This window comes from Pelodiscus sinensis, chromosome 1 (assembly GCF_049634645.1).
Source record: "Pelodiscus sinensis isolate JC-2024 chromosome 1, ASM4963464v1, whole genome shotgun sequence".
Classification (NCBI taxonomy): Eukaryota; Metazoa; Chordata; order Testudines; family Trionychidae; genus Pelodiscus; species Pelodiscus sinensis.
In genome coordinates this window covers 6949412-6962146 of record NC_134711.1, presented here as the reverse complement: position 1 = coordinate 6962146, position 12735 = coordinate 6949412, and the positions used below count along the sequence as shown (strand labels likewise).

General features: G+C 52.7%; 1 protein-coding gene across 5 annotated transcripts in view; it reads right to left on the bottom strand.

Annotated features, from left to right (window-relative positions):
* Positions 1 to 12735, bottom strand: part of PLXNA4 (plexin A4) — a 684657-nt gene that overhangs the window by 124796 nt on the left and 547126 nt on the right. For all 5 annotated transcript variants that reach the window (XM_075925673.1, XM_075925677.1, XM_075925684.1 and 2 more), the window contains one exon: positions 8606 to 8806. In XM_075925673.1, the coding sequence (XP_075781788.1) occupies positions 8606 to 8806 (201 nt within the window). The remainder of the gene's footprint in view (positions 1 to 8605; positions 8807 to 12735) is intronic.

The window sequence follows — 12735 nt, the reverse complement described above, 5'->3', positions numbered from 1 at the left end:
TAAGCGCTGACCGAGCAGTACCATCACAAAAAAACCACTAGCAGCTACCATCTCCATTGTACAGGGGAAACTGAGGCACAGAGTGCTCAAGGGACTTGTCCAGCATCACACAGCGAGTAAGTATGAGGTGAGACCAGAACTCAAGCATCCTGGCTCCTAGATCTGTGGCCTAACCACCAGCCCATGCCCAGAGAATCTGCCCAGCACTGCACACTACGCTCCTCTCAGCCAGCCCGCTTCGAGGGACCCGAGAGATTTTGATACACTGAACACTGGAGCGCTTGCTCAAGCCTTTTAAAGTCCCCATCAGCCCTAACAGAAACCATGGATTAAGAGGCAGAGAAAGGCCCCTAAGTGCTACAACAGCCTCATGATTAAAGCCAACAAATGGGAGCTGAAAGATCTGGGTCCTTCAGATCCTGGCTCTGCCACTGACTTGCTGTGGGACCTTGGGCAAGTCACGTTGGCTCACTGGGCCTCAATTTCCCCACCTGCGAGATGGTGATGAAGAGACTTCCCTGCCTCTTTGCACCATGAGATAAAGTCCAGAAAGCCGGAGGAGATGGCACGATGGGATTCCGATCAGCGAAGATCACAGGGGAAGCCAACGCATGTGTCATCTCCCCAGGAGAACTGTCTCCTTCCCATGGCATGTCTTTCGTTTGCAGATCCCCCCTCTCCTTGAATCAATGCCGGTTCCCCACATTGCTGGGCTCAGCCAGCTTCTAAAAGGAGCCTTCATCTTTACCAGATGGTGAAATGTGCCGGTTTGTTCTGACTAAACCCACACCTGCTGCTCTGTCTGAGGCAGCTGTTGCAGGCACAATCACCTGGCGACAGACCAGGACTCGCCCTGGGCTTATTCCTCAAGCAGCGAAGGCTGGAAGTGCATTGCTCATTGCGCAGGATGGTTTTCGGGAGGCAGAACTCTCCTCTGCTGCTCCCTCGCACCAATGAGATGCCATGTGGGCAGCAGCTCCAGGATGGAATGCACAACTCCATCCAGGCCAGCTGGCTAGGAATGATCAGAAGCCTTTCTGGGCACCAGGAGACACTTGTAAACACAGGCACAGTCGGAGGAGCTAGCACTGCAGAGCCTGTGGAGTAGGGAACAACATGCACTGAGGAGGAATAGGCAGTGCAGGGCTTCAGTGCCCCATCGTGCAAGAGGTGTGTGGAGAAGGGGGGCAGGTAGGGGATGTATGGGTCACAGGTGGAGCCCCAGTGGGCTGCATGTGGCCCACAGTTTGCAGGTTGCCCACCACTGATGTACTCGCTAGATATTTATATAGGCAGAGATCTAGAGCACCCCTGTGATAGGTACCAAACAGCTTCTGGCCACGGTCTTTACACAGTTTAAATCCTTCAATAGCAAGACACTCTAAGCAGAATGGCTGTTTGGTACAGGGATGGTTAAACTCTCCGATTATTGCTGTGTCCAGAGAGAGGCCAGGAGTGGAACTGTCATATCAAGTCAGGGGCTAAGTAACAGAACTTACAAACATTCAGGCTACGTCTACACTGGCATGATTTTCCGGAAATGCTTTTAACGGAAAAGTTTTCCGTTAAAAGTATTTTTGGAAAAAGCGCGTCTAGATTGGCAGGATGCTTTTCCGGAAAAGCACCTTTTGCGGAAAAGCGTCCGTGCCAATCTAGACGCGCTTTTCCGCAAAAAAAGCCCCGATCGTTATTTTTGCAATCGGGGCTTTTTTGCGGAAAAGAAATCTCTGCTGTCTACACTAGCCCTTTTCCGGAACAGTTTTCCGGAAAAAGACTTTTGCCCGAATGGGAGCAGCATAGTTTTTCCAGAAAAGCACTGATGATTTTACATTAGATCGTCAGTGCTTTTCCGGAAATTCAAGCGGCCAGTGTAGACAGCTGGCAAGTTATTCCAGAAAAGTGGCTGATTTTCCGGAATAACTAGCCAGTGTAGACACAGCCTCACTGTTTAATCCGCACAGCCCCTCTCATTTTACAGATGGGGACACCCAAGCCAAGTGACTTGCCCAAGGATACATATCACATCAGTGGCAGAGATGGGGTGACCAATCAGGTGGTCCTGCCACCTTGCAGCTAGGGAAAAGTGTGTAACCAAAGTGCAATGTAATTCATCAAATGCAGCACACAAGACAGCTGCAAATACACTGGGTCAGCCAAGCTCCATCTAACCCTGGATTTCCCAACCTATGGGTCAGGACCCAAATATGGGTCGCCATTACATTTCAAAAGGGTCACCAAGTGTCTCCCTTGGTGGCTCTGTTCCTCCCTCCCCCCATTTTTGAATTGCTTTGGGTCACCAAGTCTTCCTGAATTGTCAAAATGGGTCCCCACCTGGAAAAGGTTAGGAACCACTGATCTCGCCTAATATCCTGACAGTGGCCAATGCCAGGTGCTTCAGAGGGAATGACCAGAGCAATTTCAAGTGATCCACTCCCTTCACCATCCAGACCTGGCTTCCGGCAGCCAGAAGTTTGGGACACCTAGGGCCTGGGGTTGCATCCCTAACCACCTTGCTAATAATCGTTGATGGACCCCCTCCTCCATGGAGTTATCTAATTCTTTTTTGAACCCATTCATACGTTTGGCCTTCGTAACATCCGCTGGCAGTGCAGGTTGACTGCGTTGAGTGAAGAAGTACTTCCTTGCGTTTGTTTTAAACCTGCTGCCTGTTAATGTCATGGGTGATGCCTAGCTTTTGTGTTATGTAAAAGAGTAAATAACGCTTCCTTATTTACTTTCTCCACATTCATGATGGTTTGGATCTCTAACCTATCCCCCTATGGCCTCTCTTTTCTAAGCTGACTAGTCACACCTGTCTTTTCAGTCTCTCCTCAGATGGAAGCTGTTCCATGTCCCTGATCATTTTTCTTGCCCTTCTTTGTCTTTTCCAGTTCTAATATATCTTTTTTGGATGTGGGATGACCAGAACTGCACACAGCGTTCAAGATGTGGGCGCAGCATGGATTTATACTGCGGCATTATGACATTTTCATGAGATGCAGCGTGGGGAGGTGTTCATGGAGGGCAGCGGGGGGGGGGGGGGAGAGTTACAAATGGATCTTTAACAGGGGCCATATGTCACCCGTCTTGATTTAACATCTGTTTTCCGCGACCACTTTACACATTCCTGTGTAAACGCAGACTGAGCCTGGAGCTATGAAACCGCCATGGATTCTGTGGGGATTTTATTACCACGAGTACCCTTAATTAAAAACCCAGTGTCGATCTAGCAGACCTGTAAGGTTGCACATTTCGTAGAGCCAGGCGCGCACAGGTAGGTGTGCACGCACATGCAGAGGAAACAAACACCCAGCTTGCACAGAGAAAGATCAAAGGTCAAGCTCACAGAATAAATCCCATTTGTGGACAGCCTCAGACCTGCCGAGCCAGGGCAATGCCATGAGCTCAAAGTGTTTCATCACTTCCCCAGCCTAGGCCTGGCCTCCCCTAGAGCAGGAAATAGTCCCCGGGTGGCTGCGTTTCATTGGGATTTGCTTGCTCTTGTGCCCCCCGAGTGTGGTGAGAAAGGGAGGGGGGTCTTATGGCTAAGGTTCAGGGCTTAGATCCAGGAAACCTTTGCCACAGACTCTCAGAGTGACCTTGAGCAAGTCATTTAACCCGGGTCTGCCTCAGTTCGCTACCCACACAGTAAGGATTTCTCCCAGATCTCTTCTGTTCTCCAATGTGGATCTGTCTGGTCCATGAAGATCCCCATGTCTAGCACAGTGGGGACCTGTGGAACTCCTTGCCAGAGGATGTGGTGAAGGCTAAGTCTTTAACAGGATTTAAAAAAGAGCTAGATAGATCCATGGAGGTTAGGTCCCTCAATGGCGATTGGCCAGGATGGGTCGGAATGGTGTCCCTGGCCTCTGTCTGGAAATGGGATCATGTGAAGATTACCTGCTGTGTGCCCTCCCTCTGGGTACCTGGCATTGGCCGCTGTCGGCAGACAGGATACTGGGCTAGATGGACCGTTGGTTTGACCCAGTAGGGCCGTTTTTATGATCTTGGCTGGAGTTTCCAAGGGGCTACTTTAATACAAATGATCCTGAATTGAGAGATGGGAGAGTGCCCCACCCCTCCCTTGTCCATCTTTGATTGATCCCACGTAAGAGACCAGTTCTAGTGTCTCCCATGGTCTCCCCACCGCTTTCTCTCTCTGCCTGCCGTTCTGTCCAACACCCTGGAGCCCATGAAACACGAGTGCATTCCCCACTCAGACAGTTCAGCTGGTGCAGAGCTACAGGGAGGTCTCAGGAACACAGCGCTGAGGCTCCCGCCTGCAGGACACCACAGGGAATAAGAGGAAGCTCTTGGTAGGGAACGAAGTGCTAAGGACAAATCCGTGCAGCGTGTGCATGCTGGGGCCAGCTGGAGGGGGGAGATCAAACAGAGTGGGCATTGCTCAGAGGAGTTAGTGATGGCGAAGACCTTTCTGATCCATCTCTCACGCACCTGCTGGCTGCCTGGCACGATGCTTGATGAGAGCTTTGGCCTGTCTAGCTTCAAATGACTGCACGTGGCCAAGTTCCTTCTGCTTCTCATGGGAAGGACCATTCCACGTGCTAATCTCACAGAACTCACTGTAACAGCCGGGCTTCTGGACAGTGTTTTTTTCCCCTAACACGCCTCCTGGAGTCCTTGCTGTCCTTTCCTGCCCTCGCTCTTGGGTCAGTCAGGATAAGAAGCGCACTGTGTCATGGTGAGCACGGTCTGTCTGCTGAAAATTGCATGCCGGGGGCGATGGGATAGCGCACGAGGCCCTGGCTGAGAGGCACAACCACCTGAGGAGAGCAATAATTGCCTGACATGCCCGGCTTGGCGTGACTCATTGCCGCTAGTAAATGAAATATGGCCACGGAGCGAGGCTGCGCTGGGCACACTAGACCAGTACTTCAGGTGAGTGCAGCATCACTGACAGCTGCTCATGGGGGGCTGGTCCCCTCTCCATGCTCATGGGACACTTTTATCTGAGGCTGGAATTCTTCAGAAAGCTTCTCTGTTTAACACTCGATTTACCCGGCGTTACTCGGGTCCTTGACTCAAACCATTTTGGGTTCTCAACATTTGAACCATTGCTCTGCGGTGGGGATGGGGAGGAGGGGTTCTGGACACAGGCCACCCTGGGGAGAGAGGTCAACCCCAGCCCTCTCTCATCCCAGCAGCTTGGGGCCAGGTGAAAAGCACCTCCCCATGGCTGCTACAGCTCCAGCGGGAATAGCTGGGGAGGGTGCGTGTCTCCTGGCTGGGGCAGATCCAGGTTCATCTGCCCCCTGTGCCCCTCCAGCCAGAGTGAGGAATGCAGCAAACTGTGCACTTTCCCCTTGCTTGCTGACAAAGGGGAACAAGCAGCAACATCCCTGAATTGGATGTGGAGGCTTCCTTTCACTTGCCTGGCGATTCTGTCTCCTGCCAGTGTGGTTTTCTGGGAAGCAATCCCATTCCAGGCACGCCCCACCGTCCCAGTCCAACCAAACCCGACCTTGCTTTTACGTTATGATCAGAGGAAGCGATCTGGGGAATTTGGTGGTCCTAGCTCTTAATCTTTAGGAGGAATCCTTGAACAGACAGACAGATGCTCTCAAACACATAGGAGAGGAGAGGGCCTGATTCTGACCCCAGCCACCCCAGCGTAATTCAGAGGAACCCCACAAGGTCAGTGAAGTAAGGGCGCAATTCTGAGCTCAGAACATAAGCAGCCCCCATGACTTCCAGAGCATCGCTTCCCATTTACAGCAGCAGGACGGAGATCAGAAATCGGGCCTCGTGTTTATTTTGTTGTGCTGGATGCTAGTGGGGCTGGGGAAAGACGGGGCTTCGTGGCGAAAGAAGGGGCGTGGCTGTCCCAGCCTGTAGAACAGGGGTGGGCAATAATTTTTTACCAGGGGCCACTTTAGAAATTTTTGAAGTGGCTGCACCGAAAGGGGCGGGGCCTCCAGCAGGCGGGACGGGGCACCTGGGGGCGGAAGCCAGTGGTATGGGCACCTAGGGAATCCCCACCCACAGACCATGATTCCCTAGGTGCCCAGGCCCCTGGCTTCTGCCCCCAGACCAATCAGGACCTGGGGGTGAAGAGAAGCACGCAAAGTCTCCTCCCACCCTGCCAGCAGCGCGTGTCACTTCTAAGCACCCCCCGCACCTTGCAGGGCAGAGGAAACTTCGTGCGCTGATAGGCCTGGGGGCAGGGGAGTGGCAGGGCCTCCACGGGCCAGATGAACCCGCTGAGTGGGCTGGATTCGGCCCGTGGAGGCCCTTTTGCCCACCCCTGCTGTAGAGGGGCTGTTGTGGCAGGCTGCAGGTTGGGCCAATCCCCGGGGGCTGCTCTAGCCTGTGCCTGGGACTATCCCGGTTCCCAGAAGGAAATAGAATCTGGGAGGCACAAGAGTGGAGTAAAACCACCTCCTCTTCTCCCGTGTGGAGATTGGCTGGAGTGGAGAGGCCGTAACACCGGGACTGGCAGATCCACTCCCTGCCCTGTGGCGCTCAGATGGCTATGGAAGGAACCCAGCCCTAGGACCACCCAGTGGGATGCTCGTGGCCGTCCCAGCAAGGAACAGGCCAGAGATGGAATTCATTTTCCCTGGAGGGGGTCACTGTAGACACACTGACGGGGATAGGTGGGGGAAGCTTGCCTCGCTGCCCCCCGTACCCATGTCAAGCATCTCCACCTGGGCTTCTAAAATGGAGACATTTTACATCCTTGAGGTTTCTGACCTTACTATCCAGGACCTCGCCCAGCCCTGCAGTTGCTGTCTCCATACCCAGACTGAAGCTGAACAATCCATTAGCCACCTCTAGGTGTCCGGGGGAATTCTCGCCCTACACTGGCTGGCTGCTTTCTCCCCCCAGCCATGGCTGTATGGCCAGCTATAAAGCCCTTAGCAGGTCCCCTATTATACCCCTCTGACCTTCCGGCTTTCATGCCTGTGAAGGGAAATGGAAGGGCTCTTCCATTTTTCAAGCCACAGATTTCTGCGGCAGCCAGAACAACAGGGGTCCCCTGCATCGGGGGGGACAAACAGGGACTTTGATGTGGAAATACTCATTTGTAACTGATCATAAAATGCGGCTAACGGCTCGTAACTTTCCACATGCTGTTTAATGCAACAGCATACGTAGCGTGAGGTCGCCCCACACCTCTGCCTGCGTCTGAGCGCTGGAGTGGAGTGGCTGACACTTGGAACTAGGCCACACACACACGCTATTGGAAAACCAGCCCTAGTAAGAAACCACTTTTGCCCCTTAAGACGGGGGTATTACTCCCATGAACCTGACATCTACCTGGGAGGCAGGGCAGGGTTAGTAATCCTGGTTCCCACAGGGAGGAAATTTAGCGCACAGAAGCAAAGTGACTTGCCCAAAGCCACCCAGTTAGTCACTGGCTTCACTGGGGGTGAAGTTGTGTTTTTAACCATTCCCCACCCCTTCAATACACCCTGTTCTCTGTCTGTCCATCTATCTGGGTGCTCAGCAGTGTTCTCTGATTGCAGTGCATTTGTGCCGCAGCTCAGGAGAGAGGCAAAGGCTGCCCCGCTGATTAGCAGAGCGCCCGCAGCTCGGCTGGGTGTCTACTGGTGGTGCACAGTCACACATGCCTTGGTGCACATAGTACATTTTATTCCACACATGCATGGAAAAAAGCCACACGTGGATGAAAAAGATGAGAGAGAACTCTGCTCATGTGGCCCCATCATGGCAGCGCTGACTGTGTTATTTTGATTCTTTCTGTAACTATGTGAAATACGCTCCCTTGGAAGTTGCTGATTTGGATTCCACGTTGAACAAATGCTTCATCAATTTGGACTCCCCTGCAGGGCAAACTTACCAGGTCAGGATACTTATGACTAGTGGACGGTGGTGAACTAGGAGTTAGGACCGCGTTCAAGTCTCCTGCTCAGTGACATTGAGCAAGGCCTATCAATGGTGAGTGCCTCAGTTTCCCTTGTTTCAATCTGGAGGTGATGATCCTGCCCTCGGCAGTAAGGGGAAGTGAGGGCTAATTAGCTAAAGCCTGTAATACTCCTTGAGATCATTGTTCTCTGCAAGCTGTGCTGAATTAGGCAGGGAAGTGCTATTAGCCTCCTGTAACCGACGGAGAAATGAAACAGAGAGGGTGGTCTTCAGTCAGGGGCGCTAGGAATCTGAGCCTAAGTGACTTGCCCTGGGTCACACAGGAGGCCTGTGGCGGAGCAGAGGACTGACCCCAAGTTATTAAGTCTGAGGCTAAGGCCCTAATGGCTGGCCTGAGCTGCTAGACTAGCAGGGAGCTGCGGTTCCAGGTCCAACCGCAACAGGAGCAGCCTCGTCTCAGGGATTAGCCAGCACTTCCCTCATGTCATGGGCAGCAGAGTAACCTGCGAGCTCCAGGGAGCGGGGGAGCCTGGCTCCCGCTCCTGACACAGTGTGGTGGGGGGAGTATTGGCTGAGGGGTTGGTGAGGGGCCCATCTGCAGAGCTACGCGTGGGGCTGACTGGGGAAAGCTTCTTCCCTGCAATAAACTCGAGACGGAAACCAAGAATTTGTCACCGTCCCTCAGGATTCCCCTCCGGCCCGTCCTGTGAGGCTCGCTCCCCTCAGCCCGTCCCCCCGGCCACGGGCCCCTCACCGAGGTGTTCTGGCACTGCACGCTGGAGCTGTTAAACCTCAGGGCGGGGACCCGCTGCTCGTTGCCCTGGATGTTCAGGATACACTCGTAGCCCCGCTGCCCCGACTGCGGCTGTGGCAGGTTCTTGGCTTTCAGGGTGATCGGCTTGATCACCTCCACCGGCACCAGGATCTTGTCTGCTTGGAGCAACTGAGGACAGTCCTGCGGGGGAAGAGGAGAAAACACGTCAGGCCGGTTAGTCAGTGCGCCGGGCCCCGGATTGTGTCCTCTGCTCTAGCTAGAGCTCCCCTTGGCAGAAGACCCACCCCACACTGCAGGTGTGGCCTGTGAGGACTGGAAGAGGCACCCTATGGAATCCCTTGGTGCCTGTTCCCTCATCCGCTGGCAGGAAGCTTCTCTGGAATGTCCCTCTCTATAGGGACCAAGCACTGCTTCACCACCCACGTGCTGACAGACAAGGAGGCTGGGTGTAGGCACCAACACAGCCCCTCTCCCCTTCCAGCCAACAAACACTCGGTAAAACGGTCTTGGAACAGCCGGTTCCAGCCAAAGGTGGGAGCAAGCCACCCAATGTAAGAGCCTTGAAGTCTGGCGGTGTTGAGATCAGGGACCTACCAAAAGGGGAGGGGCTGTTTACAATGGATGAAACCCTGGATCCAAATACTCGGAAATGAGAATCGGATGGCTCAGGCCTCTCTTGAGGCTCTGTCCTGAGCTAGTCACATAGAGCCGTCCGCGCCTTTCTGCGGGGGAAGGAGTCAAAGGCGGACTGATCTTTCGGGCACACTGGGAAAGGGCTGGATCCAAGGGGCTCCGTGAGAACGAGACCCTGAGCACACGCGAGGAGCAGCGAGGGAATTACGAGGGTGCCGTTAAATGGAGCGAGCCACCCGGCACGACTGTGTGTGGGCACTTTGCTGGAGTTTAAACAAGCCAAACCAAAGGAAGCTGGGCTTGACACGTAGGCCGAGGGTGTGTCCCCATACAGAGCCAGGCCAGTTCCCTACACGTGTTTCGCCGCACACTTTCAGTTAAGAACTTCCACATGCAGAGGAGGCCTGAGGATCCCTCCCTGCATGGCACCCCCTCCGTCATGCCGCCTGCCCTCTGCCAGGGTCAGGCGCCATATGGCAGAGTGCCACGTCAGGCACACAGGGCAATCCGGGTCCTTTTCTCTCGCTTATTCACACAAAAAGCACCAGAGAACACCCTGCAGCTGGTTATCATCTATACAGGTTGAACCTCTCTAAACCGGAACTTGCTGCCAGACCACGGACGTTCCAGGACCAGAGAGTCTTGGGGATGGGAGCCCTGCGGGTCAGTAAGACAGCAGAATGCTGGCCATGAGCTGCCTGTAGGGCCGGGAGAGCGGCGCATGGCCATGGGGCTGCCCAGTGGAGCAGGGAGGCTAGCAGGCTACAGCGAGGCTGCCCGGTAGGGGTGGGAAGCCTGACAGAGCCAGGGCAGGGGGGCCTGTGATGGTGGAGGGTGAGAGCCGGTGGCTGGGCCAGGGCTGGTGGTAAGGGAGCCAGAACAGACCTCTGCTCTGGCAAAATCCCTCATCCGGGACCGGTCCGATCCCAAAGGTGTGGGACCAGGGAGGTCCAACCCATAGAGGAAAAGCCGGTGATCCATGTTTGTCCCTAGAGGTCGTGTAGGTCGCATTGAGGGGTGTGGGAAGGCCATGAAGTTGAAGAGAATGGCTGATGTAGGAGTGGGGAAGGCGGGAGGGTGGGATTCACAGCTTGGGAACTTGTTACAGCTTGTGCCTGGAGTATTTTACAGAGACAATGATTTAAGGAAGACAGAGCAATGGAGTCGACCTGTAACGACTGCACTTACACGAGCTAGGAACCGAACGACAAGGGACATCAGTTATCACAGTGCGAAGTGCAAGCAGATTCTTGGCAGGGGTCAGAAGGAAATCCCAGGCCCACCTACCACATGGGCCACATTAGATGTGGTCAGGTGGGGGGATTCACCCTTCCCCGAAGCTCCCACAATTGGCCATCATCTGAGTGGGGGCACTGGACCAGACAGTCCATTGATCTGGCCACCTGTATGCGTCTAGATCTCCAGGATATTACTAAGACTCCCCCAGGCCCGAAAAGTGACTACCGAGAGATGAAGTGAGGCCTGGCTCCCAGTTCCCCTTCTGCCAGAGACCACAAATATGGCCAGCACCACCGAGAGACTGGACCGGACCACCGGGGGACCTCCTGCTGAGCCACAGCCCAGTTCTGAAGTTGCTAGACCCTGGCAGAACCTGTCTTCCCCAAGACTCCCGCCTTGGCTGAGTTCCCTTGGGGGTACAGTGGCTAAGCTACACATAGAACATGGTCCAGAATTGCCCCCCCAATCCCACACCACACAGAAACCCACCCCAGAGATGTCTTCTCCACAATTACACAGCGAGTCTGCCACCGGAGTGGGGAATTCCCTTGGCAAACAGCAAATTTAAAGGCCCAAGAACCAGGCGGGAAGCTGAGAGGGGAAGATTTTAAACGGAACTACCTGGGAGACACTCCGAGCCCCCCAAACCGGATTTTCCAGTCTCCCTTTATCCCTGTCCCACCCCGACCTCTCTACAAGTACCGTAACCTCTCTGATAACACTTGTTTCAAGTTCATTAACAAGCGGCGGTGGCGGCCGCGCCAATAAAGGACTCGTTTGCATATAAAAAGGTTTGCGGCTGTGTGAGGAAGTTCATTATAGATAATTGAAGAGGCAAGTGCCATAAAGGAGGAAATTCTCACAATGTGGCTTTATCTGATTGACCTAATGTTCTTTCTAATTGAAATTTAAAAAGGCAATTTCTTGGGATGATGTACAGTGTGAAGCCATGGTGTTCCGGCCTGGCCCCGGGTTCAAATCTACATCTAGCACTTACTTCGTACTAAGTATCAAGAGGACCTACCTAAGGCTATGTCTAGACTGCAGGCTTCTTTTGGAAGAAGCTTTTCTGGAAGAGATCTCCCCCAGATGGCTATCACATGCATGGAGAGTTTTTACAAATGGTGGCCTTAAATCTGGGACTACAGATGGAGGTCTTAAAAGTGTTGTTCCATGGTCTAGTCGGTATTTTAACCACTGTTAAACCAAGGCATTAAAATCATTACCGGCCCGAGGAAGATTTTGTGCATTCCTTCCCAGTTCAAAAGGGGACGAATGAAAATACTTTGTTCTCGCCTAAGACTGCAAGATCTCTTAGGGGACGTCTAGACTGCAGGCTTCTTTCGAAAGAAGCTTTTTCGGAAGAGATCTTCCAAAAAAAACTTCTTCCGAAAGAGAGCGTCCACACTGCCAAAGATCATCAAAAAAGCGATCTACTTTTTTTAAAGATAGCGTCCACATTGAATGGACGCTGTCTCGCATTTCAGCTGTGATTGCTATGAGTGGAGTGGCCACCAGGGCATCTGTGCTTTTTCCTCTTTCCTCTTCTTTTGAAAGAACTCCCTCTTCCCCATCCACACACACCTTTATCTGAAAGAGCTCTTTTGGAAAAAGGCTTCTTCCTTGTAGAAAGAGGTTTACCAATGTCAGAAAACCCTCTGTTTTCGATTTTTTTTTCAAAAGAACGCGATTGCAGTGTGGACTTAAGTGAAGATTTATCGGAAAAACATTCGTTTTTCCGAAAAAAACTCTGTAGTGTAGACATAGCCTAAATGACCCTGATCCCTAAGACACTCTGTGGTAATTTGCTATTGTTGTTTGCTCTGGTGTGTATCTTTACAGGTAAGAAGTCTACCTGCTAGTGGCAGGGCGATTCAAGAGAGTAAGATGCGTGCCACTGTTGTTCTTCCTTTGTTGTTGTCCTTAATCGGAAATACATGTCACCTCAGCTGGAAAAACATATTGTCCTTTAACCATAATAGACACACACGATGACGGAAGCATGGAATGGTCTGCTCGCACTACCGTTGATTAGTAATGAATGAGAGGAATTCTTTTCATTGACTCCAATGAGATTTGGATCAGATTCCAAGAGAACAAAAAACAAACCCTAATCTAATTCACAGGAGGCATGCATTACGGAGTGGATCCTTGTTAATTTATTTAACTAGTGTAGTTTAAGTCGATCATTTAGTGTAGCTCTTTATATTAAGCTAATCAGCACACACTCAAAGCTC